Raw genomic sequence first — 25,985 nt, forward strand, 5'->3', positions numbered from 1 at the left:
ACCTTGTTGTTCTTCTTCACCTGACTAGTGATCCAAACCACCTGGTACTATTTAAAACATAGATTTCCATGACCTACTCCAGACCTACTCAATCAGAATCACAAGAATTATTGCCCAGATATCTGTATTTGTTTAAAAAATAAAGAAAATTAAAAGTTCTCTCGGTAATTCTGAAAATCAGCCAGGTTTGGGAACCAGCACCATGCTCTATGTGAAAGGAAAAAAAGTGTCCAGCGAGTAGAATACCCAGCTTCACTCAGAAAATACTTTATGAATTCTTGCCATGCTAGGTTTGGTTTGGACTTTAAGAAGCTTACAGTCTTGTAGAACAAGATAAGATGTATGAAAATAAGTTTAACATACAAGATCACTATGATTTAAGAAAGGTACAAGTACTGTTGGAATTCAAATAAAGAAGAGGTCACATCTTCTCAGAGGAATCAGGGCAAGCTTTATGGAAGAGAGGACATTTGAAAACTTTGTCTTGAAGGATGGGAAAAACTCTGCCAAGCAGAGATGCAGGAGGAAATTGTGTCATGGAAAGTGAATATGCACAAAAGCATCAAGAGTGCAAAGAAAGTACAGGTCACATTTAGGAAATGGAGAGTGGTTCACACACAGTACACATCAAACAAGTTGCTTTGAATATTCTGGACCAGGCTTTTTGTTTATAAGGAACAGAAACCCGCTCAAGTGAGCTCTAGGAAAGTTACTCTAAGGTTGCAATGGGCACGCTCACAGACATGCAAGGACACAGGGATGAGACCTGGGAAGGCATAAACTCAGTGTTATCCTCCACCTCTCGGGGGCCTCTTTATTCCACGCGTGCTCTGTTTCTGCACCACTCTTCTTTCACTCTTTCTCTGTTGGTGTCCTGCTCACTCAGTCTGCACGTGGTAGTCCCTGTCCCTGTCTGTATCACAACCTTTCAGTGCCAGCTCCAGCTGATGGCTTGACTACTATCTCTGTGTCTGTTCATTCTAATTACTGAGAGAGAATCTAAACAACTGAGCCCAGCCTTTGGCCTGGGCCTCTGAAGGTTGAATACTAACCCCTGATCCAGTCAGCTGTATTTAGAAAGGGAGAAAAGAACCCATGTGAGTGGAGATAGTCCTTTCCAGAGGTCTTAGAGCTGTTAAGGTTGAAGAGAAAGTTAGTGTACATATCCAATATAGTAGAAATAACTAGGAGAAAGGAACCTGCAGGCAAAGACAAAAAGATGATGTGGAATTAGATTATGCAGTCTTTAATGCTTGATCAGGCCGTCTGAGTTTTCTTTATGAACAGGATAAGTTGGTAAAGGTTTCTGGAATGAACAGAGGTCATACCAAAGGAAAGTTTAATAACTGTGTCAGAGAGGAGTTGTCCATGAAGGAAGGCTGGAAGCAATGACATCAAACAACATAATGGAGAGAGAGTTAGTTAATGGCCAGGATAAAAGGACTGAATGTTTAGGGAGAGCTGTGGGGACCCAGTGACTGATTGCCTTTGAAAGGAGCAGGAGAAGGAAGTTGTTGGTTTGATGCCCTGTACTAACTCTCAGAGAATATGTTCAGCACTCAGGTAAAATGCAGGACTGAGACACTGGGAGGGTGACAAACTCATGATAAAACTTGAGAAATTGTTGGCATAAAAGTCAACCATTGGGCTTCCCCGGTGGCGCAGTGGTTGAGAGTCCGCCTGCCGATGCAGGGGACATGGGTTCGTGCCCCGGTCTGGGAGGATCCCACATGCCGCAGAGCGGCTGGGGCGGTGAGCCATGGCCGCTGAGCCTGCGCGTCCGGAGCCTGTGCTCCGCAACGGGAGAGGCCAGAACAGTGAGAGGGCCGCGTACGGCAAAAAAAAAAAAAAAAAAAAAGTCAACCATTGAAGAGTGGATGCCATCATGAAAACAAAAGAAAAGGGCTAAAATCAGAAACGAGCTGGAGGTGAAAGGGTGGCCACCAAAATAATGTGAAGGAATGAACACAGAGGTGAGAAGATGGACCAGTAGACTGTAATGTAATGAGAGTATGGGATTAAATGTTTCAAAAAATTGAGTAGTCCACTGGTATGGGATACTGTAAGGGAGGCTGAAGTGTTGGAAAAAAGGCACTGGATTTGACAAGCTAGGAGGTCATCGGTGAATTTAGCAGTTTAGTAGGGTCAGGACAGAAGTCAGACTTCAAGGAGTTACGTAGTATATAACCTGAATTGAGTCTCTGGGTGAAGAGTATATAGGAATTTATTGTACTATTCTTGTATCTTTTCTGTAAGTGTGAACTGTTTCAAAATAAAATATTTTTAATGTAATGGGAATTGGGAGACATTAGAGTATAAGAGATGGTGTTTTAGGAGCAAGGTACCAGTGACAATAGGTCAAGATGGAGAAGTTTGTCTTGAGGGGCAAAGAAGGGACTACTACTTACAACAATCTGAGGTGCAAAGGATGGACTGTGAGGCCCCTCACGTAGTTTCTGTGATAGAGGAGCACGATCATCCAGAGCATGAGAGAGGTAAAGTTGGAGCTTGAGGAAGGTGGAAAAGGTTTAGAAAAACTTCTCTATGTGATAAATCAGAAGGAAATAAAGTTATTACTGAGTAAGATTTAAAGCTTAGCTGAGACTAGATAGTTAAATTGTAAAAGAGCACTCAGCCTTGGCCATTGGCAGAGGTACTGTTTTCCCTAGACCTCTGAAATCACTTCTGTGTAACCATGCTGTTATTTCTGGTACACACTAGAACTTACACAGATTTTTTTCATTATAATTTCAGTTATTTAAGGTAATTAAATAAACATTTTTCACTTTTAAGAGATCTTTATGGAATAGATTTTCCTTTCTTTTAGAATGTCACTAAAAGGATCATTTTTATAATAGTGGTACCTAATTTTTTTTTTTACATCTTTATTGGAGTATAATTGCTTTACAATGTGTGTTTCTGCTGTACAACAAAGTGAATCAGCTATATGTATACATATATCCCCATATCCCCTCCCTCTTGAGCCTCCCACCCTCCCTATCCCACCCCTCTAGGTGGTCACAAAGCATCGAGCTGATCTCCCTGTGCTATGCAGCAGCCTCCCACTAGCCATCCATTTTACATTTGGTAGTGTATATATGTCACTGCTACTCTCTCACTTCGTCCCAGCTTCCCTTTCCCCCCACCTCCATGTCCTGAAGTCCATTCTCTACGTCTGCATCTTTATTCCTGCCCTGCCACTAGGTTCATCAGTACCATTTTTTTTTCCATATATGTGCATTAGCATCTGGTATTTGTTTTCCTCTCTCTGACTTACTTCATTGTGTATGACAGACTCTAGGTCCATCCACCTCACTACAAATAACTCAGTTTTGTTCCTTTTTATGGCTGAGTAATATTCCATTGTATATATGTGCCACAACTTCTTTATCCATTCATCTGTCAGTGGATATTTAGGTTGCTTCCATGTCCTGGCTGTTGTAAATTGTGCTGCAGTGAACATTGTGGGTACCTAATTTTAAATACTTGGAATTCTGTTAATTTAAAAGGTGCTGGCTGATGGATTCCTGATGATTGGGATCGATGGCTCAGAAGCAGCAGATGGATCTGACTGGTTCTGTTATCATGCAACCTCCCCTTCTATTTTCCCTGTTGGTTTCTGTGAAATTAACATGATTGAACTTACTCCACCCAGAGGTACTTCTTCCTAATATATACACTGGGTTTTCATCCTAGCTTTCCTTTTGCATGGTACCAGTTGACAACATATACCACAGCCCTAGATTTCTTGCTGTATGAAAATACAGTATGTGTGTATATGTATATATAAACATATGCGTACATAACAAGAGCTGGGGGTGCTCTGAAAACATAAAGAACTGTATCCTAGGTAGCTTTAATAAATTACATTGGTGTAGAATTTTCCCTCAGCATCTGTACATTTTATAATAAGAATTGGTATTCTCAAGCCCTGTTGAGATGTTGATGTAGGCTCAAAGAGCTACTGCATTCATGAACTTTTTAAAAAAATAGGTACTTTAGCCTTTGAGAGAAAGCAAGTTTTCATCTTTAGATTACCATATGAGGGAATAATTCCCTGGCAGTCCAGTGGTTAGGACTCGGGGCTTTCACTGCCGAGGCCCTGGTTCGATCCCTGGTCGGGGAAGTAAGATCCCACAAGCCAAGCGGTGTGGCCAAAAAAAATTAAAAAGTAAAAATGATTACCATGTGACTTTTTAAAAGAGTACATACGCTTAAATAGCTCATATGGCTTAACCAGTGACTTTCCTAATTTCAATATCTGAGCCTTGGATTTTTCTCTTAAGAAAGAGAAAAGCCAAAACAGAAGACTATAAAAATAGTATTTGCCCAGCCAGTGTTCTTTCTTACAAAGAAAGAAAAATACTACTGAAAAAATATTAAATATTAGACTGTTCTAAGCCTAGGATTAAAAAGCAAAAGTCTATAGTTCTTATACACTGAGGAGAAGAGAGTTACTTTGGCATTAGAATAAATGGGCGCACCTGTTTCTGCCTAGAAAAAGAAGAATATCCATATAACAGGGAGGAACTATTGTCCTGTACAGCATTAGCACTTGAGATTATAGTGTGCACTGAATTACTTTATATCTACATTTTAATATTACACTAATTTTAGGTGAACTCCTAGTTAAACCAGTTGTGTTTTTCAGGTTACACAAAACTTCCTTTTAAATGGTTTGACTACCTCAGGGAAACTGGCTCCATTGCAGCACCAGTAAAACTATTTAATAAGGTAAATTTAAAAGATCGCATAATACTTATGTGGATTTTTTTTGATGCTTCACAAATGCAAATCATTGTTGATCAAAATGTCTTTGCCTTATGTTAGAATTTCTTAGTGGAGATTAATATAAACAAATATATAGTAGTAAAACAATGTACGTATTTCCTTTACATAGGCATTGAAGCTTGTTTCCAAACTTTGTTTCATTTTTAATCTGAGTAAAATAGGAATGAATACGTTTCCTAACTAGTTCTTACATGCTTCACCTTCCTATGTTTCAATAATTAATTATTTGGGATTTTGGGGGTCTAAGTTGTTAATTGGTTATGTTACTTCTCTTGTCTTTCTTAGTGTTAGTAGAGTTATACATTCTTCTTTTCACCAGTGTTAATATTTTGCTTCTCGATGTTAGGATGTTCCAAATCACGGATTTCGTGTAGGAATGAAATTAGAAGCAGTAGATCTCATGGAGCCACGATTAATATGTGTAGCCACAGTAACTCGAATTATTCATCGTCTCTTGAGGATACATTTTGATGGATGGGAAGAAGAATATGATCAGTGGGTAGACTGTGAATCCCCTGACCTCTATCCTGTAGGGTGGTGTCAATTAACTGGATATCAACTACAGCCTCCAGCATCACAGTGTAAGTTGGTATACAGAAAAGGTGTCCTTTTGTAAAAATCAGCAATTCTCCGAGGACTATCTCACATAAATCATCTTGTGAGCTCACAGGACAAGAATATACCTATGTCTGATTGGTTGCCAGGTAAGATCTTAAGACTCAACAACAATATCACAGAATCAGACCATGGGTACCATGGCATTGTGAACTCAATAGTTGTTTAATGACTATAGAAACACAACATTAAGAGCACTCACCAAATTAAGCTAGACTTCCTTTGATGAGTTTAAAGTTATAGGCTAAAATTTAGTGATATATAATATAATAAGTGCTTATTGAATAAATAATGGAATCTGGTATTGAGCTTCATGGTTTTGCAGGAACAAGTACCCTTATTTTCAAAGCATCGTGTACTTTTATAAATGTCATGGTTTTGGTGAAGATAGTTCATCTAAGTTGTATCTAGAGTTGTAAGCAATTATTTGATATCAATTTTCTCTTTTATTTTTCAGCATCAAGAGAAAGCCAATCAGGTTCATCAAAACAGAAGAAAAAAGCTAAGTCCCAGCAATACAAAGGACATAAGAAAAGTGGGTCACCACGTGGTGTTTATATACATTTCCTAACTTGTCAGCCAACTGGGGTCTTGGTATTGTTGCACAGAAATGGTATCCCTTGTGAGAGCTGATAACTGTGCATTCTGTATTATGCTTAAAGGTGCAGTATGCCATAAAAGGCAAACCTTTTCAATAATGAGAAGCACTTACCTTTGATTGACAGGAAAAATTATTACCATAATATTTGATATACAGTAAAGAATAGAGTCTGTGAATGATTCTTGAAGTAATATGTAAACCTTCTGAAAATTAATCCTTTTTTAAAATTTTTTATTAAACTGTAAAAGCAGATGCTTGATGCTTACAGTAGACTTGGAGACTAATAAACCCATCCTTCTTATAAACCAAAACTCTCTTTCTAGAATGATACTTGTAAGAAATTGAAGTTAAAAAAAAAAAAGAAAAGAAATTCAAGTTGATAGCTAACACAATCAGGCTTAAGAAAATCTTTTTCAATATGCTGTCTATATTATATTTTACCTTACAATGAATGATTACTGACATTAATAGCCAAAATAATATAAAATATATTGATAGCTCTGATTCTTTTAAAATCTCCCTCCTCCACCCCATAGAAAACTACAGATTTTTCTCTTCATGAAACCTGTCATGGAATATTTCATTCTCAGATAAGATTATTTTTACTTAAAGATTTTTTTTAAAGTAAAAAGTATATTAGAGGATTAAAACTAAAACAGATTTTTGCAACTAACTTGCCATATGTTCAAGTAAGTGCTAATCTGTCTCATTAACAACCAAGAGACTGAAATAGTGTGAAGAATCAAATATACCTTCACACGTTTGATTATAGTTGATGTTAATTGTTTTTTCAGTGGAGACTTCTAGCAACCACTGCAGTGGTGCTTTAGTTTCCTCCCCACATGAAACCCAAGTCAGCCTCACAATAGTGATAACCATCAGGCCTGTCTCTTACCCTCTCTTTTATATTATGGACATAAGCCTCCCACAGACCAAAAATTATTTTGCTGACTGGCTGCTTACCGTGTTTGATATTCACCTAAAAGAACTCTAGAGAACATTGCCAGACCAGGTAGATGAAAGTGATTTCCCACTTATCTGGAACTGATTAGCAAGAAGTCATGTAGTAACTTCATGTGAGTGGACTAACCATAGCAGACGTGATCACTAAGCTTTCTCTAAGACAGGCTGCTTTGGCTTGTCTTTTCACTTTTTATTTATTATTATTATGAGATTTCAGAATTTTCTTTGCAATGTGTCGAATTTAAGAATGCTTTTTATTAGTGGCTTTATGACATTTTTTAGGACGAATTTCTGAGCATTGTATACACAGTTCACATACCTCCTCAGTGTGACACCTACATGATTTGTTTATGGTTTATGGGACTTAATTATTTTGAATTAATGGGCTGGGGACATGGGAAGAAATGTGAAATTAATGAAGTGATGATATCACTATCCCAGTTTTTAGTGACATTTAACGTTATCAGATTTCTGGATTAGCTGAAGAAATGAATTTAGCTAAAAATATAATTTGTTCTTTAACATTTTAATAACTCTTAATATTATGACATCATCTCTAATGCCTTCTTTTAAAAATTTATTTATTTTATTTATTTTTGGCTGTGTCGGGTCTTCATTGCCATGCGCGGGCTTTCTCTAGTTGCGGCGAGCAGGGGACTACTCTTCGTTGCAGTGTGCGGGCTTCTCATTGCAGTGGCTTCTCTTGTTGTGGATCACAGGCTCTAGGCGCACAGGCTTCAGTAGCTGTGGCACGCGGGCTCAGTAGTTGTGGCTCGCGGGCTCTAGAGCGCAGGCTCAGTAGTTGTGGCACACGGGCTTACTTGCTACACGGCATGTGGGATCTTCCTGGACCAGGGATCGAACCCATGGCCCCTGCATTGCCAGGTGGATTCTTAACCACTACGCCACCAGGCAAGTCCCTCTAATGCCTTTAAATTGTCCTTTGGACATAAGAAAGAAAAGAACTAGGGACTCACAGTCCCTTATTAGAAATCCTAGAGACCAAATGTGTTTTGGAATTTAGAAATTTTTGGATTTTAGAAAAGTACAGTGTGTGTAGCATATATTATGTAACACCCCTTGCAGACTCTGCAGCATTTTTTTTCTTTTTTTTTTTTTCTTTTTTTTTGCGGTACGCGGGCCTCTCACTCCTGTGGTCCCTCCCGTTGCGGAGCACAGGCTCTGGACGCACAGGCTCAGCGGCCATGGCTCACAGGCCCAGCCGCTTCGCGGCATGTGGGATCCTCCCGGATCGGGGCACGAACCTGTGTCCCCTGCATCGGCAGGCGGACTCCCAACCACTGCGCCACCAGGGAAGCCCCATCTGCAGCATTTTTTGAAGCAAAATATATATAAACAGTTACATTTAATGGGCCAAATAAAGATTATAAATAGTATCACCAAGTGAGGTTTGATTTTGTTGCCAAAGTTTTGCCAAAAAAAACCTTTGAATTTTGGAATTGAGGATAAGGAATTGTAGTGCTTTGTGAATGAAGAAGCAATCTTCATTGTAAGGACACTGTTCCTTTTGTTTTTTCACATTACTCAGCAAATAATTTCTTAGAAATTTTTTCCACAAAACTTTACTTGCCAAAATAAGAAAGAGGTTGGGGTCCAGGAACCTAACTCATCCATTGCATGCAGATTTATATCAGTCAGATAGGCCACAAAACCTTTTATTTGTTTTTAAGTTTGTCTACAGATTATTATATTCTGGCTCTGTTGTTTCCATCTTATGGCTCTTTGATCTTTTTGTACCTAAAATCATCCATCAGTGTGTTCTTTGGTAAGGCTTATTTTTTACAGAACTAGACAGTAGATTGGCTTTCTCTAGTTGCGGCAAGCAGGGGACTACTCTTCATTGTGGTGCGCGGGTTCTAGCCTATTTTTTAATTAGCTGTGTTCATGCTACAAAGGGATAACTATTAACCAGTGCTTCTGAAAAATAAGGGTGATGTTCTGTCGAGGGAATCATATAGACTGTTGTGTGCACATGATCTGTCCAATCTGAAAAACCTTTTTTTCCTCAAGGCTTAGTAATCCTAGAGCAGGAAAACCAGCACTAATTTCTGTACCATCTTCAGGGGCTATTGTAAGTAGCAGAGAGTTGGAGATTCTCCTTGCATTTTTACCTCCAAGTGTGTAGTACATTAGACTTTTTCGTCTAAATGAATGCTGCAAGTGATTTTGGTTTGGCAGTTGAGAGTTGAATGTGTACGCACAGGAGCTTGGTTTCCAGATCATTTTACATAAGAATACTGTCTAACTTAGATTTGTCTTTTAGTTCTGATTTTGCAAAGGATAATTTCTGATTGCTCTTGCCTGAGTCATTTGTAAACTCTGGAAGAAAACAGATATAATTTATAGTCACAAAGATATGTAAGTATCCTTCAGCTTTCAATCAAATTAATGCAGTATGTTTGGTTGTTCAGTATTTACAAAGCTTATTTTTTTGTTGTTGGTAAAAGCATTGTGTAAGTCTTTGAAAGCTTATGTGTGCTTATGATACCGTAACCAAAGGGTGTTTCAAAAGAAACTAGATTGCCGAAGAACTTGCAGGCAACAAACATTTAAATTTTAGAACTGCTTTTCAGAATAAGAATTATAATTGTTTTCTAAAAGAGTGAATTATAAACCGAAAGTTAGGGGAGCACATTTCATATCAGTAAAATCCTGCCACTCGTATAATTCATTAATTAAACTGTTTGATTTCTCCCTGAAGGACAGTGTGTGTTTGGGCTTATATGGGCAGTGAAATGCCTACAAGTAGAGTTTTAGAACCCTCTCTGCCATTGGATTGTCAGTCCCCCTCAAACTAAAATTTTTTTGAAGGTAATTAGCCAGCTATTCTCCACATTCGACGCTCTCTGTAGTTCATTTTGCGTTGTTTTGTTTTAAATGGATTAGAGAGTCAAGAACCAGGATTACCAGACTCTGAGAGACTAGAAATAATCTCCCCCATCATCCACTCCCCAACACACACCTTGTTTTCAGAAATACAAACCTTGCATAGTTGTTTTTCTTTTCAAAGTATCCTGTGCAGCACAACCTTTCCTAGTTATGATGCAGTTTTCTTACCACACATGTAAGTAAAAGCTTACTTTAGTTTAACTTGATATTTAGAGAGGAAGATGCCAGTTGGGAAGAAGCCTGTCAGTTTGTCGAGCCTGCCCATGACAGGTGGGGTACAGAGGAGCTTTTCTGGTGGCGAAGCGTTGACTCCCCCTCTGTATCAAGCCCTTCCAGCACAGACAGCCCCGGAGGTCTTCCCACCTCCCTGCACTAGCCGAGAGTTCAGTCCCAGCCTCAAAACAGGTAATTGGTCACATCAGCACCTCAGGTACTGCAGAGGGTCAAAGTCTGGGTTAGGGTGGTGGGAGACAGAAGCATGGTCTGGCATGACAGATACTGACATTAAATTTTTCTTTTTCTTTCAACTAAAAAATTCATTTTCATTAGTCTTTGGTAGTCACTTCACTAAAATGAATAATCAGGGAAGGATTTTTGTTTTGTTACAAGCCACTTTTGAGCTTCAAATTCGGGTAAAGCTGTGATTTCAGTTTATGTGATTTCAGATTTTTGTTTTGTTACAAGCCACTTTTGAGCTTCAAATTCGGGTAAAGCGGTGATTTCAGTTTATGGAATTGTGAGACAACTTGTACTGTTTCATGGTTTCGTTAAAATAGTTGAACATTTTGCATTGCAGAATTCCACGTGACTTGACCTGCGGGAGAAGTATGCCATAAGGGAGCAATCTGATTAATCAGATCCAAAAATGAGGCTTTGTTCATAGCATTCCATAGCGTCTCATTCAGTAGACAGGATGTGTATTGTATTCCTGTGTGATTTTAGTTCTGGTAGTAACATTTACCATAATCTTAGTTGAATAACATGAATTTGGAAATATAACACCTGTATAATTTTGGTATTGAATTTGAGTGAAATTTATTTCTATAATTTCATGTTTATATATGTACAGTGATTAAGTAAGTAAATGACATTTAATTTGAGTTGAATTGGTTAGGCTAAGCTGGTAGAGTATAAGGAAGACTGCCCTTTGTAAATGCTAAGAACAAACATGTTACCGTAGAATGTCAGAGGCTTCACTTGCATATGATGAATCTTAGACGTGAGTACAGATCAAATAGCCCCAAAGCCAAAGTTGTATCTACCTTGGCTTATATTCTGCCATATCCTAACTATTGCTTTTAAACAATTTTTTATCTAATTTGCAGTCTTTAAAATGCCTTTTATATGTTGAAAACCATGATGGGACTTAGTACTTAGCTCTATTTTCTTCTCATTCCTCTGTTTGCTAATATTTTTGCACCTGAAGTTGTCATCAGCCTTTTTTTTTCCATTTTAAAATGTGTTCTTTAGCTTTTGCCTTCTTAAACAGTGTATTAGGTGATCTTGATCCTTCCTAGTCTGTTTCTCTGAAGATCACTCATATCTTTATATCTAGAGAAAATTACTATACCTCTCTTGTATAAGAAATGGATTAGGACTGCAAATGCAAGTTTATCTACTCTTATGGAAATACCTTCAAATGTCTAAAGAGCCTTTCAACTTCTTTTCTTGTCTTTGTAACTTTTTTCTTTTTGTACTTGTTATTATGAAAGTTTTCTGTAACCTAAGTGATTAACTATAGATAATATTGTGAGCTCTGAATATGTTTGAATTTTTATTGCATTTTAGATGTATTTTCTTTAAGCATTAGACTGATTTTGAAGGCGTGTGTCACGTTTTGTGGAGAACTTGACTTTCAGGATTGGCAAAACCCAGGAACTTGGAGTAGGCATACAGGATGGAACCCACAAGGCCTCCTAAGTGACTTCCCTTTCCACTAGTGTCTATTGTGTGTGTCTTCTGAGCTAGGGGCACATCTTGTGGGATTTAATGTGATTTTACTGTGGTGAAACTATGTAGGGACTACGTTGCTGTCTTAACTCTCTGAAAGCTATGATTTGTTTAGCTATTGAGAGAATTTATTATTTATGGACTGCTAACTAGGAAAATGTGATTTCTGTTAGATTGTCTTCTGAAATGTTAGTGATTAAAGTCAGCAAAGTAACTTCCTTTTAAAAACAGAACCAAGAAAATGCATTTGTGTAGAAAGTGACATCAGCCACAGGATCTATTTTATTTCATCCATCATTCATTGAGAATAAGGCCTGTAAAGGAGAAATGATTAGTGTGAAGATACCAGACAGGCTTTATTTTAGGTTCCTTAAAAACACTGAAACTTTGCATTAGAACATTACACATCTGAGTGACTGTTTCACCTTTATCTTGAGTTACTTTTTTTTAAGAACATTGTTTCCATATTTTAACATGAGTAGAAGCATAATCCAGAACTTTGTTGTTAATAATAAGTGCAAATAGTTTCAGGATATGCTTTAGAATTTCAATTTACTTTTCTTACATTAAAAAAAAAACAAAAAGCATCTGTTTGAATGGAACATGTTTGGTCTTGAAGCACAGTAATTCTTTTCTCATTCATTTAGCCATCTGATCATCATATAACAAGATATTGTTTTAATCAACCTTTTATTGTGGGTACTGCACCTTTAATGAAATTTGGGATTTTTCCTTTTCCATGTGTTTATTTTCATGGTATTGTTCAAATGTCCTTAACAATGCATGTTGGTTTGATTTGAAGGATAACTGTTATATGTTTGATATCCTCCATAAAAGCATTTTTATCATATTAACTAATCTTTTAAAGGATTTTTTAAAGAAAGTAAGCACAGTCATGTTTCTTTACCTTTCAGCAGTCTGATTGGTATGTGTTTTGCTATTATTGTAGGCATAGTGTATTCACTTTTCAGTCTTTGGGCTATTAAATTTTTTAACACCATTACCAAAACAAGTGCCAAAGTAAAATAAAATGAATTAGCATTATTTCAAAAGATTATTCTTTTTTTTTTTATTTTATTTATTTTTAGCTGTGTTGGATCTCTGTTGCTGTGTGTGGGCTTCTCATTGCGGTGGCTTCTCTTGTAGTGGAGCACGGGCTGTAGTCACGCGGGCTCAGTAGTTGTGGCTTGCAGGCTCTAGAGCACAGGCTCAGTAGTTGTGGCGTACGGGCTTAGTTGCTCTGCGGCATGTGAGATCTTCCCGGACCTGGGCTCGAACCCATGTCCCAGGCATTGGCAGGCGGATTCTTAACCACTGCGCCACCAGGGAAGCCCCAAAAGATTATTCTTTAAATTATTAGATAAGATGTCAAAGACCATTATTTTTGAAACTAATCTTTTGTAACTAAAATCAAGACACGAAGTATTTTTCTATCACTATTTCACTTTAAAAGTAGCCATTTTAATATTGTTCCACGTGGTGTTATTGTTTCATGAAACTTAGTTGGCTTACTACTCATCTAAATACTCTTTGAGTCCTAATTCTTCTCATAAATTGACCTTTTTCCCCCTGTATAAGCAGTTCCCAATTTACATTCCATATATATCTTCATCTTCTCACTCCAATTGTTATGAAAAGAGTCATAAAAAAAGAAACAAAAAAATTTCACCTTTCCTTTGGAGACAGTCCCTGCAGGAAGCAGATAGGTGGTTACTCAGTGGCTGAGCAGCCAGCCTGAGAGTCACAAGTTGTGCAGAGGGAGGCCTTAGGCTACATTGGTTCCCACTGTTAATAGCCCTTCAAGAATGCTAGTCTTATGTTACCAAGTCTCCCTACTTTTCATGGTTTTATATGAAATCTCCTGTTTCAGAATATTCAGTCAATTTAAAAGAACCACAGGGCAGAGGTGAGGGAGGGAAAAGCCCAGTTTGTGACCTCTGACTTAACAGGTTTCTGTGCTGAAGAAATTGAAGAAGAAAATTAGCATTACTCACCATGGGATTAGATTCCAGTGAGAATATAAGCATAAAAGGTCACCTGTTCTTTAAATTATTTGAAATTTACCAACTCAATTTTGGTTAAACAGTAACTTTTTAAGAAACTCGAATACATCTCTGAGATGTTGGCAGTTACTAAGACTAGTGTTTGTTTAACACCTAGCTGAGGTCATTTTCATTTAAAAGGTAGGAAAGTAATTTTTTTGAAGGGAGGTGTTCTATAGGAAGTAGAAGGTGGGCTTCAGGGAAAGAATTTAGGGCAGCCTGAAATTACTGGCTAACTGCGTTGAGGTAACTTAAGAGATATTTATAAAAAGAGATAGGAAAATCTCAGAATTAAACAGCCTAAACTTTTGCCTAAAACCAGTGCTGGGACCAGCAAAGAAAACATTCCTCTTTTTCTTCTTGCTTGTCCATGCAGTAAGAAGAGCCCTCCTGTCACTAAAAATTATGACTAGCATGACTTCAGTGACTACCAAGAAACCTAAACCCCACTGAAAATACTGGAAACTGAAAAACAGTTGTCCATAAAAATAAAGACCTATTGGAACATGACCTGTTCATAAATTGAGGATTGCCTATACTGTTGTTTGTTTTCATTAAAAAAGAAGTCTTCAGGGCTTCCCTGGTGGCACAGTGGTTGAGAGTCCACCTGCCAATGCAGGGGACACGGGTTCATGCCCCGGTCTGGGAAGATCCCACATGCCGCGGAGCGGCTAGGCCCGTGAGCCATGGCCACTGAGCCTGCGCGTCTGGAGCCTGTGCTCCGCAACGGGAGAAGCCACAACAGTGAGAGGCCTGCGTACCGCAAAAAAAAAAAAAAAAAAAAAAAGAAGTCTTCAGGTAAGAACTCAGACAGGTAGTACTACTGTTAAGTGATCCCGTTGGTAATGTTAGCTGTTTTTGGTTTTGTTTTCTTTTTTGGCTGCACTGCACAGCTTGCAGGGTCTTAGTTCCCCGATCTCGGATTGAACCCGTGCCCTCGGCATTGAAAGTGCAGAGTCCTAACCACTGGACCACCAGGGAATTCCCAAAGTTAGCTGTTTTTTATACCAAGGATTTTCACGTTGCTGGTGTCAATCAATTTTTATTTTACCTTAAATGATTACTTCAGTTTTTCTTGATTTTAGTTTTAATACAGGTTTAATATTATCAGATTTATATCTTTTTTATGAAGGGAGTGTAGGTACTCCTTGGAGACAATAACATATTAAAGTCATTTGTTGTGTTACTTATTATTCAGAACTATCCAAGAAATATGCTGTTTATGTAGACATTGACATAAAAGTGCATACTTAGGGGCTTCCCTGGTGGCGCAGTGGTTGAGAGTCTGCCTGCCCATGCAGGGGACACGGGTTCAAGCCCTGGTCTGGGAGGATCCCACATGCCGCGGAACGGCTGGGCCCGTGAGCCACAATTACTGAGCCTGTGCGTCTGGAGCCTGTGCTCTGCAACAAGAGAGGCCGCGATAGTGAGAGGCCTGCGCACCGTGATGAAGAGTGGCCCCTGCTCGCCGCAACTAGAGAAAGCCCTCGCACAGAAACGAAGACCCAACACAGCCATAAATAAATAAATAAATAAAATTTTTTAAAAAGTGCATACTTAATCATGAGAAAAATTCTAATCATTCTGGTCAAATTAGTGATCACTATTACCTTCAACATTTCATTGACAGTGTCCATTTGTGCAGTGTCCAATTTGCAGTATTGTTCCTTTTTGGAACTCTTCTTAACTACGAATATACTTTGAAAATTAAAATTAATTAAATGCTCTTCCTTCGTGGGGGTTAGTTTTAAGAGTTATTGAAGACATGAAGTCTTATTAACTGTGAAGCTGGTGGAACATGAAGCAATCTGAATATTCTAGAAAGACTTAATAACATCTTGTACATTTATTTCTTACAGTGACTGCATTGCAGCTGAAGGAGGAGTTGATAGATGGAGAGGATTATAATTTCCTCCAAGGAGCATCTGATCAGGAAAGCAACGGCTCTGCCAACTTCTACATCAAACAAGAGCCCTGAGGTTGCTCAGAAACTGAGGGCGGGAGGGAAAGAATTTTACACAGGACTGATTTATAATCAATCCAGCTGTACAGCGGGGCTATTCTACTGGGACATTTTGCTAAACATAGAAAATTTCAGTTCCAGATTTTTCAAGTGAGTAGGGAAACTATTTTAGCTGTGGGGGGAAATTTTTCAATTTATAAAGATGGACAATTTTTGTGTTGTATTTGAAGCTTTTGAAAGAATTTTGTAATATTTTCCAAGTTTGGATTTATGTGCATTGTTAACAAGAACTGAAATTCTAACTTTTTTGGTAAGATTAAAGTTTAGGTAGCAGGATTGAAGAAATGATTTAAGAAGGATATAGTTGTAAATGCAAATGAACTGTCATTACAAATGAACCTTTTTGGTACCTGTTGGGAGATTTTGGGATTTTGGAAGTTAGGCCAGTCACATCTCCAGCTTCCTCTGCTGCAGAATATGCAACTGAACATCCCCCCATCCCCGCCCCATGGAGAGCTCATCACCACATAGATCACGGAAGGGTAATTCTGTTTGTTGGCATTTTATTGCAGCCCATTTTAAATATTTGTACAGAAATGTTTTTCATTCTGTGAAAATTTCTTTGGAGTTCTGTATAAAACTGGAAGAACTCTGGATACTTTTATATGTTCTCTTTTAGTTAAAAAATGAGTAAAATTATTATCCTAACACTAAAGTGTTAAACTGGAATGGTTGACAAGATATACAAGATCTCAGTCTACATGTTGAGGGGTTGGGGAAAATGCAGTATTGTCCTAAGTTTATTTTATTTTCCCTTACTAAAAAATACCCCACAAAAGGGATTCTCATCAGTTCTCTGCCATTTCTCTCCATCTGTGAGATAATACTTGGTATAACCACACCCCAAAACACATGTTCTGTATTACCAGAAGAATCAAATTAACAGTTGTTTAAAGCCAAGATAAGTTTAGATTTCAAAATCATTCCAGCTCTGCTTTTAACTATCCTGGATTTGTTAGAAAACTAATTTGAAAGAGAATTTAATTTCCTTAAAATTTAAAGACAATTCATACTAATTATAATTAGTATGAATTGTCTTTAACTCTATTCGGAATTAATTTTAACAATAATAACGGATTTGGACCATTTTGAACATTCCCTATTTTAAAATTCACATGGCTTCCTTTGAAAAAAGGATATAAGGGTAAATTGGTGAAAGGTTTGCTCTCTGCATTTTTTGACTTTCTGAGTTGTGACTGAATGAGAGAGCTTTAGCATTTACCAGTGAGGTTCATAAACTAAACTCTCAGGAATTACTTGCATCTGTTCTAGAAGTGCTTCTGGGTCTTCGCCTGGCCTCTTCAGAGTGGTAATATTGACCATCTCCTCTGGAATATAGGTAGGGCTAATTAGAAATTAATCAAAATGATTAACCTCTACAGTCCTTCAGCCTATGGAATGCTTTAAAAAATGTTAATGGAAAGCCCCAGGAGACCATTTTAGGTAAGATTTTTTTGTTTGAATTTTAAAATGCATAGAACATTAAAAACCAGCAATTTATTTTCTAAAATATTGCTCTACTTTGGGAATAATAGCATTGGTAATATGCACAGGTTTACCTCATTCTATGCAAGAGGGGTTAATATCATAAGGTTTTATAGTTGCTACTGGAAGTAAAATTTGTTACTTTATAGTGTAAGAATGTATGGAATCGCATGTCAACATTTCTTAATACTGACTCTTTAGGGGCATAAATGCAGATCATATCAATGCCAAGTTGATTCTCATGTGTCAGATATATGTGAATTCAGCTGTTAAATTACTGGATATTTATCTTAAACAACATTACTGAGAGGGACCTACTGTAAATGTGACATCCTCACACTTCCCAAATCTTTAACTTTTAAGAATCTTCCTATAAACTTAAAGCCTGGAAGACTTCCAAAAAGCAAGGGTTACAACAATCTTTATTCTCAGGCTGAGTGAATTAAACCCAGGACTCCGATTCCATGATATGGGCACAAGAAGCCAGTTGTATCGTGTGCTCTAACAGTACCCTGGGCTTAGGGGCTCTATAGGGAACTGAATAAACCAGGAGGGATTTGATTTGGAGCCTGGTAATTAGTTCTGTGAAATGCTCATTTGTAGCCAGGTTTTATACGCTTCCAGTTCTACAGCAAAGCCAGGCTCTGAGTGTTTTCAGATTTCCCACCTATTTATGAAGTGTTTCGTGTCTTAATCCCGTGACCAACGTTAAATGTTGGTAAGGACTTCCTACCGAATAAACACAATCTGAAGCCCTCTTCATTGTTCAGACTCTAACTCCCTGCTGCTGATGAACAGAAAATGAGTTGATGCAGAGGAGATTTATGTCTTAGCCACAACTCCAAGTGTACAACTCAGTAGCCCCATTCTATTCTACGGTTCAAATGTACTGCTGACCTTGGGTTTGTTTTGTTTTTTTCCTGTTATGATTATTTGGGGATTTTTGGTAGTTTAAACTCTTTAACCTTTTCCTTGCTGTGTATGAGGAAAGCTAAAGCTGTTATCAACTTCTTATTCTACGGATACTAACACGGGTTTCAGTGTTTGTTTGTTTTTATTATTATTAATTTTGTGTGATGTGAATACCCTCTCCCGTCAATATTTGTATTATGGTGCTATATATTTGGTAATGATCCTTTACTATTGGGAAGGGATTTTAAAAATACTGTGATTAAACTGGGTTTCTTCCTTTGATTTTCATATTTTAAATAAAGCCACAGTCATTTATACAAAAGAAAAAGTATCTGTCCCTGGGCAAATCTTTTGAGGACAGAGGTCAAAGTAAACTGCATAAGGTTTTTACATCATTTCTGTATGTATTTGATAAATAGATCAATATCTGTACAAATTTAATCTTTTATTTTCTTGGTAACTTGTGATCATTGAGAAAGTGTTTGAAACTTTCTCGTAAAGTGTATATAATGGCGTGAAAAATTCCTTTGGAGAAATTTATGTTCCTTTCATTTTTACCAAATTGCAAATTTTCAGCATGGATGTGAAAAGCATTAAAATTATAACTTTGTGTACAAGATGAAAATAATTCACTAAATTTGCCCTTTTTTACACAAAATAAAACGTTAAAGTTAAGTTGTATATGAGCAGTTCTTTAATATGCTTTGATATTTGAGGGATTTCCTTTTTTATTCAAAATATTGAGTGCCGCCTTTTTTTATTTATTTTTTTGGCCGCGCCACGCAGCATGCAGGATCCTAGTTCCCCAACCAGGGATCGAACCTGCACCCCCTGCAGTGGAAGCACGGAGTCTTAACCATTGGACGGCCAGGGAAGTCCCTTGAGTGCCTTCTATAAGCAGTCGAAGGCCCCTGGGAAAGTCAGACCAGTTCCTCCCTCACAGAACCTGTACTCTCATAAGGTAAGCCAGCACAAGTGAGGAAGAATTTACTGCTTGGCTGACGAGAGGAAGAGAATATGGGTGGATATATGGCCATAGTTGCATTTGAGCCAGGATCTCACTTGGAGGGAATAGGCAGAAACCACGGGAGGGGTGAGTGTGGACCCCTTGTGGGGAAATTAAATCACTTCAGTCAGAACATGGTGTTTCAGGGTTGACATGATGGCCAGAAGGCTTTTTTTTTTCCAGCTCCATTAACCTCAGCAACAAGGTTCATAGGATGTAAATGAATTATCCCAGCTTGCTATTGCTGTTTACATTAAGAGGGAACGCAGACACCCTCCTTTATCAACAGCTGACTCTGTGGGAAATTATCCAACTTTTACTGCAGAAGCAGTTTGTAGAGAGTTTTATGGATGTTAGATAGTACTGAGATGGATTGGGTATCTTTAGTAGTTAATTTCATCACTTTAGAAACATATAACACATTCCAAGAAAAACAGAACCTAATTTCTGCCCTGCTTCCTACCTTAAATGGCTTGAAAACAGTTGCCCTAGTAAATTGGAATTCCCAGGTTGGCCTCAATTACTATCCCGAGCTTTGACATATACATTCTTCTTTAAACCCTTACGCGCCTCTTGGGAAACTAGTTTCCTAAAGTGCTTTATGCCCATGTTTTAAGAGGAACAAATGTTTCCCCAAAACAAGTAACTTTAGCACTGTGTTGTTTATCCAGCCTTGTGAGACGGGGAGACCAGCAACTATTTCATTTCTGCAGACTCTTACTGAGGCTAGGTTAACATCCCTTTTTGGCCTGTTAAGAATTCCAAGCCTCACAAGCAGGCCAAAGCAGGGCTTGCCTATTAACAACAAATAATTATATAAAAAGTAATGCATTTTTAAAAATGCATTTATTATATGTTTAAAATACAGTTTTATGAAAGCATAAAAGGTTCTGAATTAGTTGTCCACTTTCACACACCCAGCTGGTGTATAGGATCAGGTCCAAAACCCAACCTCACTCCAGAGGCAGTGCTTTTGTCCTCACCATAGTCTACCCTTCCTCATTCAGTTCTACCAAATTAAGTCCTAACATTCATATCCTCCCTCTCAGCTCTCACCACTCCAAATTTGACTTCATCACCCTCCAAACTCATGACTTTATCATGTCACTTGCAAAACTATATAAAGGTAGTAAAGCACAGTGGCCAAGAGCAGAGTCTGAAGCCAGCTGCTTGCATTGGAACTTGACTCCTTCACTTGTTAAGCTAACTTGACTCAGTTTCCTCAATTATAAAATAGGATACTAGCACCAACTTCCTAAGAGTTGTGAACATTAAATGAATTCATGTACGTGAAGTTCTTAGAACATCCCTGGCACAGAGTAAGCCTATGCATAATAACTGTTGCTGCTGATTACAGGTATCTTAGCCACTGTGCATGTGGATCCAGGGTGGGCACCTCCACGTTAAAATGCAGACCCCAGGCCTGCCCCAGGATCTAATTTCAATAAACTGCCATTTAATGTAGTGAAAGCATGTAGCATATATAAACATGAGATTCATTTGAAACTAAAAAATAATTTAGAAAATGTTAAATTTCTTGTCAATCGTTGACTTGAAATTAGAATCCTGACACTTTTTTGTACCAAGCTGTTGATGTTCGTCATTGTCTTATAGTATAGCAATGTGCATAAAAAAACGTAATGTTGAGGGCGTTCCCTGGTGGCCTAGTGGTTAGGATTCTGGGCTTTCACTGCTGTGGCCCGGGTTCAATCCCTGCGGGGAACTGAGATCCTGCAAAGCCATGTGGCCAAAAAAAAAAAAAAAAATGTTGAGTCTTTTATATGGAAGTGGCATGAAAAGTTTTCACCAGTTTCCTAAGAAAACAGGTATTCATAAACCCACGTTTCTATAATCTCATTTTTAAGGCAGACTCCAGATGATAGTGAAAATTTATATTGATAGGTGCTCTTTGGCATCATTTTACAACTGTACCAATCCAGCAAAATTAACAGGCAATATGGATTTTGTAACCACTTACTACTAGCCCAGGAAGTAGGCATGATAAATATCTCATCCCAGGGTAGAGAATAAGGGAGGTAGGGTTGCAGGGAATATTTGTGTACCAGCTATGGGCCAGGCACTAGGTTAACTGCTTTACATGCAGTGTTTCATTTAATCCTGCATTGCCATGGTATCATCTTCACCTTACAGGTGTCCTTAGGCTTCCATTTCCTCATACGTAACGTGCCCAATTTGCAATCAACAAGAATGTAAATCTGGACAACTTGACTAGTCGATGTTTCATTCTACCAAGTTTCAAAAAATTCTTTGTACAGAAATGTGCATTTCTACATCAGCTAAAGTGGTTGGGATCTTTATTATTTTCATTATTTCCTTATTAGTTTCCTCAGATCCGCAACCAGTGCCACACTTGTCCTCTTCAGCCTCACTGGTTTCCCTCCTAGAGTCTGGAAGTATATCAGGTGCTGAGAAGGATTAAATCATTTTTCCATAACAAGCAGGATTAATTTGTTCTAGATAACACTACGATAGCCAGGGAACCAAGTCACATCTTCCAGCTTAGTAACCAGTAATCACCAGAGGCTGCACCCCATTTTCAAAGGCTTTATTGGTAGATATACTTCAAGAAAGAAACATCCATTCTACTGCTTCCAAGTTAGTGGAATGAAGAGCTGTGCCCAGGGACACATCAGGTGGTGCCAGAGGGGACTGATGCTCCATCCACCTCTTATTCATAAATCCAGTCAAAAGCACAAGACTTGTACTCAACCAGTTCTTCAGGCTTAAACCACAGGCTGATTTCTTTCTCAGCACTTTTTACTGAATCACTGCCATGAATGATGTTCCTAAGAAGGAGAACAATTTCTAGTTACCACATTTTAAAGTACAAAAGCCTGTTTAATGGATAAAGCAAAGGACAGTCACTGAAGACCTTTTCAGCCAGTTGTTCCTTGAAGCAGCTGACCATCCCCAAGTATCTCCTCTTAAAAGCAACTATAAAAGTACTTAAGCCAAAAGCATCACTTGATTCAACTTTATTATGCTTCTAAACTTTCAAAACAGTGCTTGTACCCAAGATTGCCACAAAACATTACTTCTCAAATTTTGAAAAATACAGGAATACCCAGACCAAAACCCAAACTAGATGTGACGTATTCATTATCAACAGCCATTGCTGCTGTATTTTCTTACAACACTAATTTGCAAAGTCCAATCAAAACATTCACACTTATTGACAATCCCTTTATTCCATTTGAGTCTCATAACTATAAAAATTTTTGTAGAGATTCTGTATGAGTGAGGGAACCAAAAAGGCTAAAAGTGATGCACCCTTGGACACAGCACCCCAAAGGGCAGAGCCAAGGCTAGACCCCTTCCTTGCCCCACTCGCCGCACTTTCTGCTATCACGAAGGACCTACCACAGGCAGCTCCCTTGTGCAATGCCTTGGCTAAAATTTTAAGTAGCCTAGAGAAGTAACTATTTAAGAAAGCGTTCATCCAATGATAATTACCACCTAATTTAAACGTTCAAATTTTTCTAAAATTGGAATATGCCAAAAATGTTTGTTTTAAACCCAAGTTAAGTGGCTTTGAGGAAAAGTCATTAGTGTCCCTTGGAACTTACCTGCCAACTTGAATGCAGAAGTCGCCACGAATGGTGCCCGGCTTAGAATCCGCTGGGTTGGTCTCCCCAAGCATCACTCTCCCTGTCTTCACTACATTCAGGCCCTCCCAGACCTTAACATTAGGGAAAAGGAATTTCATCAGTTCTGCCATTCAGGACGATTAAAAACAAACATTTACCTCTAACAGCACATATCAGTAAGACCAATCAGTGACATGATTATCAGCCAACCCCAGTAGTAGTAGGGGCCGATATAAAATACTCCATACTCCATCCCAAGTGTATTGCTAGGATACAGAGAAAAAGTCTGCCCAACTTGAGGACTTCCCACTCTGGCTGAGACAGAGATTAACAAGACTGAAGAATCTTTATGCAGCCACAAACTCTCAAAAAACAGTGGTGAAAGGGTAAAGAAAAGTGAACAGCCTGGAACAGGATAAGTGGGAAGGGCATTGCAGAAGACTGTTGGAGCAAAGACACGGCAAAGACGGACATGAAAGGGGACGATGTATTCCAGGGGAAAAGCAGAAAGAAGAAAAGGTCGCCCTCAGGGAACAGGAAGTAGGGCTTCTTTCCCAACAATTTTAGTAACTCCCTATTATACCCTCTACGTCTATTCATTTCCAATTGGACATTAATGCCACAGGAAGAAACAGACCAGTTCATTTCTAGCACAGGATCACAGAGAACTCTTTTTAAGTTCTGATTCTCACTTCCTTTTTCCTCCCAAGTTCCCAGTTGGTATGTAAACTAACTCACTCCAGCAGGCTGCCTTTGTAAAACAAGGAATTTGGAGTATCTGCAGAAGATGTCTAAAAAGGAACGTGAAGACACTGAGCAAACCCAGTTACCTATCAGCTGTTACTTTCCTTGGTTCCCTCTCCTCCACCACAAGCACTTACCATGGCCACAACCGGCCCTGAGTTCATGTACTTCACCAGCCCTGGGAAGAATGGGCGGTCTTTCAGGTCAATGTAGTGCTGCTTCAGGAGTTCCTCAGAGGCCTGGCATTGAAGAGGAGGTACCAATTAGGAAGGAAACTAGAAAGGCTCAAATATGGCTCCATCCCATCCTCAGAACCCGCTCGCCCCCCCGCCAGTAACATGGTAGGTTCTCTAAAAGTCTGGGTGTGTATTTTAGCTCACATTCATAAGGTGTGTATTTAAAAAAAAAAAAAACCATCCAAACCATGAAACTGATGCTATCTTAGCGGAAAGATTGTTCTGATCATGAAGACACCCTCATGTCAATGACCTGACGGATGTTATAATCCTTAGAGGTGGCTAGGGAGTTAAGTGTTGGCTGCAATCAAAGGAAATATGCCAGACAGAGGTCATATCAAACCCCCTGGCCCATTCCCAATGCCCTTTTAAACATTTCAGACGTTAACTGAGAAAGCTTGGTTTAAATTTCAGTTCTTAGCGGGCTTCCCTGGTGGCGCAGTGGTTGGGAGTCCGCCTGTCGATGCAGGGGACATGGGTTCGTGCCCCTGTCTGGGAGGATCCCGCATGCCGTGGAGTGGCTGGGCCCGTGAGCCATGGCCGCTGAGCCTGCGCGTCCAGAGCCTGTGCTCCGCAGCGGGAGAGGTCACAACAGTGAGAGGCCCGCGTACCGCAAAAAAATAAATAAATAAATAAATAAATAAATAAATAAATAAATTTCAGTTCTTAGGTACTTATCCCCTAAGGTCCAGATCTGTACCCCAAATTTAATGTGGAAGATAAAGTTACTGCCCTGTGCCAAAGGGAGCCCTGCAGAGAAAGGGCAGAGTAAGGCACACCCCACCTAAGACCCCAATCATCTCAGAGTTGCAAGCTGAAGCACAAAAGGATTCCAGCCTCCATCCCGTGCCTGGGTGGACCTGGGTGGACCTGCGTGGGCCCGGGGCGCAGACGTCCTCCACTCCCTGCTGCCCCCCTGCGGCCCACTGCCCGTCGCAGCCGCGGGAACGAAGCAGCCCCAGAGCCTGAGCCACGTCACCTCCGCTTAACCTTCCAAGGGCGTCTGTCCCCCCGGGCCTCGGGGAAGGGTCTAGCGGGCCCGCGGCGCCCTGGGTGGGGGAGGGGTGGTTGGAGGCCCAAAGCAAAGGGGTATTCGCGGGTCCGAAATCAGCCAAGGGGGACTCCGACTAGGAAAAGACACGCGGATCGACGCTACGGGGAAGGAAAACCACCCGCAACCTCGCCGCCGCGGGGGGAGGGGAGCGGGGCGCGTCACCTGAAGGAACTTCATGGCCACAAGGCGGAATCCCTTCTGCTCGAAGCGCTTGATGATCTCGCCCACCAGGCCGCGCTGCACGCCGTCGGGCTTGATGGCGATGAAGGTGCGCTCCGCGTGGGCCATGGTCCTGCGGGCGGCAGGTGCGGTCACGGCGTCGCGGCCGCGTTCACACAGGCCTCGAGGGGGTCCGGACCCCGGCCCGGAGCCCACGTGGCTCCCGCGCCCGCCCGCCGCTACCGCGGGACACGTGGCCTGCGGGACGCCTCAGCCCTGCCTGCACCGGGCCGCCGCCCCTCAGCCGTCCCCGGATGCCCGCGGAGGACACTCGGCAGGGGTCCCGGGGGAGCGCCCGGCCTGCGGGCCCGAGGGGGCCCGAGGTGGGGAAGGGATCGGAGCCGCCGTCTTACCGGTAAGCGGGCGGGCGCGGGCGGCGATGCGGGTCTGAGCCGAGAGCTGAGCGACCACCGCCGCAGGGAGCCCGCGGAGGAGGGGCCGGCGGAAGCCACACCCCGGACGGCCCTCCGCCCAACCCGCGAGGCCGGACGCTTCCGGACGTCTCTGTCCACGCCCCGGGTTTGCAGAGTAAGCCAGCGAGGGCTCCAGGGGCAGGAAGTGATTTCTACCCCACCTGGATGTGCCAGAAGTAGAACTGCGCGCGTCCAATCCCAACTCCTGTCTTCAGTACCTCCGCGCACGCGCGCACGCAAACCTCTCCTGGTCTTGAGTCAGTACCCCGGCCAGTACCATCTGCTTTTCCCCATTCACCGAGCACCCAGAGCTGCTTTCTCTCCTCCCCGTCTAGCACAAGTCCTTATCTTACCTGTGAAATCCAGTTTCCCCTTCCCTCCCCTCTGCTTGAGCTCTGCTTCAAGCCCTCCAC

General features: G+C 40.2%; 2 protein-coding genes across 3 annotated transcripts in view; one reads left to right on the forward strand and one right to left on the reverse strand.

The window, feature by feature from the left end:
* The window catches only part of MBTD1 (mbt domain containing 1), a gene marked incomplete at both ends in the record, with an annotated part of 38,914 nt that extends 23,064 nt beyond the window's left edge, over positions 1 to 15,850 (forward strand). For both annotated transcript variants that reach the window (XM_079726354.1, XM_079726355.1), the window contains 5 exons: positions 3,510 to 3,657; positions 4,652 to 4,734; positions 5,138 to 5,372; positions 5,864 to 5,941; positions 15,732 to 15,850. In XM_079726354.1, coding sequence (XP_079582480.1) covers positions 3,510 to 3,657; positions 4,652 to 4,734; positions 5,138 to 5,372; positions 5,864 to 5,941; positions 15,732 to 15,850 — 663 coding nt within the window. The remainder of the gene's footprint in view (positions 1 to 3,509; positions 3,658 to 4,651; positions 4,735 to 5,137; positions 5,373 to 5,863; positions 5,942 to 15,731) is intronic.
* A 5,998-nt stretch (positions 15,851 to 21,848) lies between these two features.
* Positions 21,849 to 25,654, reverse strand: LOC307067800 (nucleoside diphosphate kinase B). Its single transcript, XM_079725408.1, has 5 exons — positions 25,513 to 25,654; positions 25,103 to 25,232; positions 23,788 to 23,889; positions 22,886 to 22,998; positions 21,849 to 22,105 (listed from the first exon to the last, which is right to left on the reverse strand). Exons 2-5 carry the CDS (start codon positions 25,226 to 25,228, stop codon positions 21,988 to 21,990), a joined length of 459 nt encoding a protein of 152 aa, XP_079581534.1. The 5' UTR covers positions 25,229 to 25,232; positions 25,513 to 25,654; the 3' UTR covers positions 21,849 to 21,987.
* Between the last annotated feature and the right edge of the window lie 331 nt (positions 25,655 to 25,985).

This window comes from Hyperoodon ampullatus (assembly GCF_949752795.1).
Source record: "Hyperoodon ampullatus genome assembly, chromosome: 19".
Taxonomy (NCBI): domain Eukaryota; kingdom Metazoa; phylum Chordata; class Mammalia; order Artiodactyla; family Ziphiidae; genus Hyperoodon; species Hyperoodon ampullatus.

Coding starts and splice junctions, on each gene's coding strand:
- LOC307067800 (XM_079725408.1), bottom strand. CDS start 25,228: ATGGCCCACGCGGAGCGCACCTTCATCGCCATCAAGCCCGACGGCGTG. Junction 23,890..25,102: donor TGGCCATGAAGTTCCTTCAG/GTGACGCGCCCC, acceptor CTTCAATGCCAG/GCCTCTGAGGAACTCCTGAA. Junction 22,106..22,885: donor TTCTGCATTCAAGTTGGCAG/GTAAGTTCCAAG, acceptor TCTCCTTCTTAG/GAACATCATTCATGGCAGTG.